Consider the following 9,151-nt stretch of genomic DNA (forward strand, 5'->3'; position numbering starts at 1 on the left):
AGGAAGTATAAAGCCATTGTCCAAGATTTTATCGTTTCTCTTCTTTAACAGACTTTTTCAACCCAATAAAGGTGTGAGATAGTATCATGAAATTACAGAAGTTTTGCTTGTTTTTTTTTTGTTTATGTGGGGTTTTGTTTTTTGTTTTTTGTTTTTTTTTTCTGTTTTTGTGAAGAAATAATTTCCGGGTCCCATCATGAACTCATCGGGTATTGTGGTAAAATTATGCAACAGAAGATACCCCCGAGGAGTTCCGCATGATCCGGTCGCCGAGGACCTCTTGAGGTGTAGTCCTGAGGCACAGAATCTAATTAAGTTTAATTGCGTATAAAAGGCACCCTAGCAGCAACTCTTAGTGTTAATATGTAATACAATGATAAAAAAACCCCATTATGTTGGAAAACTAGATGTAACATAATTTAATTTTGATAATTCTTCATGATTGATTTATTGCAATATATAGCAGAGGATCAACGTACTATTTTAAATGCTGCATATCATTTATGTCTATATATATCATGTCATAACTGTATACACTCAATAAGCATTTAAAAAACAAATTATGTTTTAACATATCAATTGACCTCATCAAACTTAAATTTTCGGACACCTACTACCAAAGGAGTTTGGTCTTTTGTGTAGAGTGACAGTATACCCAAGAAAGTGTGCCCAATAAGTCATACTTAGATGTGGGTGTGGGACTGAATTCGGGATGAATTCCGTCAAAATATCTTCGTCGCTTATAGGAGACGAAACTAAGTGCAAATTTTGTTGTGTGTGTCTTTTTGTTTTGTTTTTGTTAGTTTTGTTTTTTGTTTTATGTTTGTTTGTTTGTTTGTTTGTTTTTTACACACATTTCATCTTAAAACCTCAATACGCACCAATCGTCCAGAAAAAAAATATGTGTAAATAGACTAAATCACAATCATCATCTCTTGTGCAAGTTCGCCATTCAACAAAATGAGATCAAATTTGAGGTCACTGTAACCATTGATAGATTTTTGAGGTCCATGCTTTATTGATTTCATTTATAATCCAATATTCCTGCAACTTCATTCACTCGCTTTTAACCATCATTTCTAGTACGAATTTGCAATGCAACTACTTGGGGCAAAATTGAGGTCATTGTTACTATAAATAGACTACATGCTCAACGGGCTTCATGAATTACATGATTGTCCTGAAACTTAAAGTGTACCCGGAACGAAAACGATATTCAAATATATTATTGTATGTAATCAACAAAGAAGAATGTCGCAAACCGCATCAAAATCGTTTAGCCGAGTACCGAGATATTGCAAATCGAAGTAATAATCGTCATATTTTCTGTAAAAATGTTGATGGATCAAAATTGAACATTTTATTAAATTCTGTGTCTTAATTTGTGCTTGTTTTTAGATTTAGTGTAAACATTTAAAAAAAAAACCTTTAATGTGAATGTTTAATTTACATTTTTTTTTATTATTTCAGCAAATTAAACCTATCATTTTTTATTCATGGTGCAAATATATATCTGATTATCAACATTTAAATTATCATTTAAATTGGCATGATTATTGAATCTTAAGTTCATACTTTTTCACTGTAAAGCAATATCAGTTAGATTTTTTTGATTTTTTCATATTGATTAGCTTCTTACATTTCTTTCAGATTTTTATAGATGATTAAGTTATTAATTATTGTAGAATTATTGTAATACATTGTACACGGAATGGCGAACGCACTGGTCAACGTTAGGTTCATCACCAACAGGTATTCTCATCATCAATAGTAGCATCTATAATTAGACCTTTGAATTTAGAAAACAGTTTCTAATTTTATTTATTTTCTATTTATATATTTTGATATGATATTGTCATTATTAATAGTAAAATATATAGTTACTGTAAAGGTGGCCAGCAGTACAGACGACAGTGTGAACAGTAGCAAAAAAGAAGTGTCTGAATACGATCTGGACACGAGTTTTGAGGTTGATGACTTTAGCGAAATTTGCCGATAAGAAGATGGAATCCAACCATATCAGTTTGAGATTTTTAGAAAATTAAATCTTAGTGAAATGGTCTCTGAAAATGGCCGCTGGGGTAACACAGACTGATGTGTTATACCAGGGACATACATGTTATACACGATCCAATAATCGGTCAATCACCAATAAAGCCATGTATATTAGTTGTGCCATTTCTTACTCATAACTATGAAAAGGAACTCGGCAACAACCTTTTTTATATATAAAATAAGGTGTCATTTTATTCACAAATAATATTCAAATAAACATACCAATAAAACAACAGTTCTGGATACTCTGGTTTGTGAGACAGGACGATACACAATAAACATATGCATTGTCTTCTATACAAAACCCGCTTTTAGTCATGACAGATACCTAATTCAAAAAGTAAAAAAAAGTAATTTATTATAAAGATTCATCAGGAATTACAATAGACTTAATCTTTCCCATATAAAAACCAGTGTTGGAACCTAGAACGTACTTCTAAATACTTTTTTTTTAATTATGTCATGGTCTCATGGCTTACCGACGATTAAATGCTTGAGAAAGATATATATACGATCATTGTCAGTGAAATTATGTAAAAGTGCTTCTTAACAATGTATATACAGGTACATATCATAGGTAATTATCAAAACCATAATTTTAGCTCCATTTTTTTTTATAGTGTATTATAATAAAAGATATACATTGTAGTCAATTATAACAAATTATAATCAATACTAAGAACTTATTAAACTCGCAATGATTAAAGTGTATGCGTTTTGTTAAATAAACTATTCTGAAGTGATTGAGATCCTTGTGATTTTACTTTCCAGTCGTGTGTCGCAAGTCATGTCTTCTCTTAAAAGAGGAATTAAAAATATACAAGCATGTTAGAAGAATTAGGTATACTCAACTTTGAGTGGGTTAGTATATCTATTGCTTAATAATTACCAGGTGTGAAATTATGGCCCACAAGCTCGTCATACCTGTCACAGCACCACGTACAGGTGTCTGTGATTTCTGGCGTTCTAATCGGCACACGTCGATAATTGCTTGTGAGTTGACCCGTTTGGTTTCCATGCACATTAAACATGTTCCGAAGATGCTTTTACCGATTGTAGGTAAATTTAGCATAAGTTTTGTTCTGAATGCGTTTATACTATGGGGGCTTCATAATTTGTTAAAACTTAACACATTAATTACATTTGAATCCAGCGAGTTCCGTTTTTCCCTACAGGCAATACAAACTCGTATCGCAAAATTTGCCTATAGAATAATTAACCTACAGTTGGCTCATTCATATACCCACGGTGTTGAAAAATTACTCTATAAATCATGTTGGGGAGTTAGTAACCTTTCATGGACAAGTTTTATCAATTTCGGACAAATCTTCAAGTGGCTTTGCAATGTATCGATTGCAGTTTGGGCTAGTAAGAATTCAAATTCTTAAGCATTTATTTCACATTACATATGTATGTACGAATTGCATTTTAAACTTCTTTTACTAGAAGTATTACAGCCGAAATCAATATATGTATGCAACAAACCATGCCCTCATAATAAAGGCTATATGATGTAAGTATAACAAAGTCGGATTTTCGGTTGGAAGGGGCCTTGGCAACAGATAATAAATGGCAGGAGCTTCTGTTCACATGTTTACTTGCACATATATAAGTACAGGTAGAAAAGTCCCTGCAATCAAGCAAATAGCTTCTGTCAATATACATATACATTCGAAACTAACGCGCCCAACTTTACAACAACAGCGCGTAATTTGAAAATAGTTAAAATTACACATACTCAGATTAGACCACATTCAGTTAACGTATTCGGAGTTAAAATTATTAGGATATGCTTTTAAAATATAGACAGATACCTGATTCGATACAAGTTAACTTAATTTGGAATTATAAACGTCGGTGGAAGTACCGATCACATGTAACACAGTAGATAATGAATAAATAAATAATAATAATTAATAATAACAATTTCACTACTTACTTGGCATGTGGTGCCCAGGACGTATTTACAAAATGTATGAAAAGTTGGCATAAGAATGACCGTCTTCTCTGACCAATGTACAGAGTGGAACTGGGGAAAGAGCGCCAAAAAAGGGATAGAAAGAAAGAAGAAGAAACGCATTGCGCATGTCCTGCCCTGTCCTGTCCGTCAGTGGTCAAACCAGTTTATTACAAACATACATCACACGAACATACTCTCCGGACATTCACGAACCACACATACAAAGCACATGACAGCTACCTGTAACACAGCATAGGATACACACTGCGTGACAATCACACGACGAGTACAGAACATTTACCCAACAGCCACAAACACGACGTGGGATACGAACAGCACAAATACAACATAACGAGCAGTTATAAAAGTGATTCAGTTAAAATAACCAAAATTAACAGGGTGCCACATACACCCCCCTGTGCAAGAATGGCGTCCTCGCCATCCCTATAATGGATAATAAGGAACAATCAAATACAAGTATGTATAATGAATCCTGTAATGTAAAGACATTACAAGATATAATATAGTATCTATACAACTACATGGAAATATGACGTTGCAGAATGAATAAAATAAGACAAATGATAATACATGGTTAAAAACAAATCCGGTTCATGTCTGTATCACTGACAATACAGCCTCCAAAATCCGTTCTGCTCCTGGAGCCAGAATATCGCCAGAGACCATGGAGCGAAGATAATCCGCCTTCCGCATCCATGCCAGATCTGGGGCTGTACCTGCTGTCATCACATAATCACCACTGGTGAACTTCTTAGGTTGTCGACGGACTCTCCCCGAACGTCTCGGAATTGTTGGAGACTCTACCCCGGCTGTATCCTCCTCCTCCTGTCCTCCCAGTGCATCAACATCCTCCCTATTGGTCCTATCAATAACGGAGTCTGCATCCTCTTCAGCAGGGACCATTGTCGACTGATGGTCGTTTACAGGCTGCTCAGCTGCTGTATCCGTGGCACCTGCCTGGGCGTCACCAACAGCTGGCATAGAGGGCACTGACACAAAGAGTTCCGTATCGCTGTCATCGGAGTTGGCAATGGAGGAAACTTCCATTGTGTCCTCAGGTTTGGCCTGAAACTCTCTCCGTAGTTCCTTCACACTCCGTCGTGTCAATCTTGGTGCTGGGGTTGGGGTTTTCCGTGGTGTAAGGGTATCATCATTCCTGTCATCAGTATCGGTTGCCAGGGAACCGACGGGAAGGAGAAGGTTTCTGTGTAGAGTACGCTTTCTCCCTCCACCATCCTCCTTCTGTACAACATAGACAGGTATATCTGGGTTGGGTTGGTCTAGAACAACATATATTTCCTCCTCCCACTTGTCCGCAAGCTTATGCTTCCCCTCAAAAGCAACTGTTTTAACCAAGACCCGATCTCCGGCGCGGACAACGGCTCCACGAATCCGTACATCGTATCCGGTTTTCTGTCTAGCTTTAGCTGCGTTACTCCTGGTGAGGACAATAGTGTAGGAATCCTTAAGTCGTCTTCGCATCGACTCCACATAGGAGTGTAATGATTCCCTCGAACTGTCCGACTCGATTCCGAAGGCAAGGTCTACAGGTAATCGTGGCTCTCTACCGTACATGAGATAAAAGGGCGAGTATCCCGTAGACTCGTTCCTCGTGGCGTTATATGCGTGCACTAAGGGTACGACGTAGGATTTCCAGTCCCGCTTCTCCTCCTCTCCAAGGGTTCCGAGCATGCTCAATAATGTGCGGTTAAAGCGCTCGCATTGTCCGTTGCCCTGTGGATGATATGGTGTAGTCTGGGACTGAGAAATACCGGTCATACGGCAAAGCTGCTTCACAAGCTCGCTTCTGAACGTCATTCCTTGGTCCGAGTGCAGGCGCTTCGGCATCCCATAGTGGACAATGAAATGGTTCATCAGAGCCTCGGCGGTGGTCTTGCTGGTCTGGTTACGGGTTGGAACTGCAACGGAGTAGCGAGTGAAGTGGTCGGTAATGACCAAGATGTGCTGGTAATTCCCCTTGGAAGGCTCCAGAGTCAGGTAGTCCATACAGACAAGCTCCAGTGGTTGCGTGGTCTGGATAGAGACTAAGGGTGCCCTCTCCTTGGTGGGGGTTTTCATCCGCAAACATCTGTTACACCTCGCTATCCACTTCTCAACATCCGTAGACATGGAAGGCCAGTAGAAGCGGTCTCTACACAGCGATAAAACTTTTGCAACAGCTAAATGTCCCATGTTGTTGTGGAGGCTCCTCAAGACAACAGGTATAAGTGACGAGGGAAGAACCAACTGCTGTTTTGTCTCCCCATCCACGGAGGCTTGTCGATAAAGGGCTCCTCGCTTAACTATGAGAGAATCAAAGTGCCGGTATAACGAGGGATTCCAGGCTGACTTGGGTAATTCCTCTCTCCTGGGCCTAACACCACTCTGGACGTTGTTAATACAGGGTCCCAAAAGTTCATCCTTCCTCTGTGCTGCTCTCATATCCCTGAAACTCAGTTGCTCCAACTCAAGGTCTTCCAGGCATGTAGCATCCATACCGTCCACCGTAGTATCCGCTAAACAAATACTCTCAAAGTGAGGCTGACCATACAACATCTGACACACTGCAGCAACAGAGTCCTTGGAAATGGTGTCCTCCTTGGTATCATGACCACTGATTCCTGGAGTTGGCAACCGAGACAACGTATCGGCATCTATGTGGGATTTACCTGGTCGATATCGGATGTTGAAGCCACAGGCGGAGAGGGCTGCTAGCCAGCGATGACCCGTGGCGTCAAGTTTCGCCCTCGCCAGAACGTAAGTGAGGGGGTTGTTGTCCGTCACCACAGTGAAGCGGTGGTTATACAGGTAGTCCTTAAACTTCTCCGTAATAGCCCATTTCATGGCAAGAAACTCGAGCTTATGAGCTGGGTAGTTTCGCTCCGACCTTGACAATCCCCGGCTGGCATAAGCGATGACATGTTCCCTGTTGTCCTTTTCCTGGTATAACACAGCTCCGAGACCTTTATGACTTGCATCACAGTGAACCTCAAAGGTTTTGGTGTAATCCGGATAGGCTAAAACTGGCGGGGTGGCTAATCTTTCCTTTAATGAAATGAACGCAAGTTCCTGCTCCTCTCCCCCATTCCAACAACCATTGCTGTCCTTCTTCTTTCCGGATTTCTTAGGTGCTGGCATAAGATCTGTTAAAGGCCGGGCTATTTTGCAAAATTCTTGATGAACTTCCGGTAATATCCGGCAAAACCCAAAAACCGGCGAACATCCTCCGGGCTTGATGGCCGCTCCCAATTAATAATCTTCTCCACTTTACTAGGGTCTGCTTCAATACCGGCTGCTGTCACTATAAACCCGAGATATCTGACGCGGCTTTGGAAGAATGAGCACTTCTTGGGTGACAGCTTTATCCCATGTTCCCTCAAGCGCTGGAGTACACGCTGAAGTTTCTCCAAGTGCTCCTCAAAGGTAAATGAAAAGATAATGACATCATCAAGATAGATGAAACAGTCCACATTATGTAATTCCCAGAGGTATTGCTCCATGAGTCGCTGATAGGTGGCCGGGGCGTTAGCGAGACCAAACGGCATCCGGTTATACTCATAAAACCCAAGTGTGCCTAGAGTAAAAGATGTACGCTCCTTATGGTGCTCCGCAACCTCAACTTGATGGTAGCCACTCTTCACGTCCAACACGGAGAGGAATGATGATCCCGAAAGGGAGTCCAGTATTTCCTCAATTCGTTAGAGAGCGTAGGCATCTTTAATAGTCCTCTGATTAAGTTGGCGATAGTGGATACACATGCGTAAAGACCCGTCCTTCTTCCTGGCTAAGACTACACCGGACGCCCAGGGTGAGCATGATCTTCTGATAACTCCGCATGCCAGCAACTGCTGTAAGTGTTCTCTCACTTCCTGGACCATGGCAGGTGGTATTCTCCGATGCCTCTGTTTGAATGGTGTAGGGTCGCTAAGTTCAATCCGATGAGGGAATTCAATAGTATGGCCAAGGTCAAGGTCTCCCGCAGAGAAAACATCTGGAAAATACGATAACACCTCCTTTCCTCTCCTCAGTAATCCATCATCCAGCTCAACATTAAAGGTCACCTTGTCGAGGTAGTTGTCTGGGGACTCCTCCTTCCTATCCTCAGGTATCACTCCATGTAATGGGTGCTGGACTCGTACAGGCTGTAGTTCACAAACTATCCCGCGAGTTGGTACAATAACAGTCCGTGTAGTCAAGTTGGAGACATTTACGGATACAAGTTCATTCCTACCATGATTGTAGGTAAGTATCGTGGGTGCTATATCCATATCCTCAGGGATGACAGAAGATGAAGTGGGCTGCATCAAGGCGCAGACATCCGGGTAATAAACCTCCCTGTCCAACTTACACTGTATGTCTATCCTTCCGTTAGGCGGAATAACAATGTTGCTGGACTCTGCACTCCGTGCTACTGCAAGGTAATATCCGTTCCTCTCCAACTTCTTTTCCCGAAGAGAAATGCAGCGAAAAGAAGTGTACCATGGCGTCGTCAAAGGAGCATGTTGTAAGTATCTCTCACCATACCATTCCCTACATCTTTCCATAAAATGGGTAAGAACATTTGTTCCGAGTAGAACTGGTACCATCTGGTTAAAATCATAGTCAGGCACAACTAGTAAGAGACATCCTCTCTGCGTACCCGGTCTATCTGCAGAGTAACCTCAATATATCCTAAGTAGGGTAGTCGGGCTCCACCAGCTACCTGAATGTCCAAGGATCCCTCCCTAATAGGCTGCAGAGGTATGTGTGTCAGGTTCTTCTCATAAAAACCCTGGCTAACACTGGATACTGTAGCCCCGGTGTCCAGCAAGGCTTTCGCAGGCAGTTTGTCGATAAAAAGGTCTACAACGTTACAGTCCCCAGTTAATCCGGGTGGGTTGTCGGGTTCCTGCCGTCTGGTAACTCCTTGCTTAATGGGGTTTGGCGTCCTCCAGGCTGACATACCTCGACCTATGGGTACCCCCTGCTCATAGGCCGATTGGAGTTTAAATGCTTCCTGGAGTGATCCATGATGACACGGCAACCTATCCGTAAGTGTCCATATTGGCCGCATCTGTAACACTGAGGACCCTGAGGGTTATCTCCAACGGGTTGACTTTCATAGCCCGGGGTCTC

At 41.2% G+C, this 9,151-nt stretch overlaps 1 protein-coding gene across 1 annotated transcript; it reads right to left on the reverse strand.

Moving 5' to 3' along the window:
• Positions 1–7,734: 7,734 nt before the first annotated feature.
• Positions 7,735–8,622, reverse strand: LOC117321045. The gene has a single exon (XM_033875526.1). It carries the CDS (start codon positions 8,620–8,622, stop codon positions 7,735–7,737), a length of 888 nt encoding a protein of 295 aa, XP_033731417.1.
• Positions 8,623–9,151: the final 529 nt, after the last annotated feature.

Source organism: Pecten maximus, unplaced genomic scaffold, assembly GCF_902652985.1.
Source record: "Pecten maximus unplaced genomic scaffold, xPecMax1.1, whole genome shotgun sequence".
Taxonomy (NCBI): Eukaryota; Metazoa; Mollusca; class Bivalvia; order Pectinida; family Pectinidae; genus Pecten; species Pecten maximus.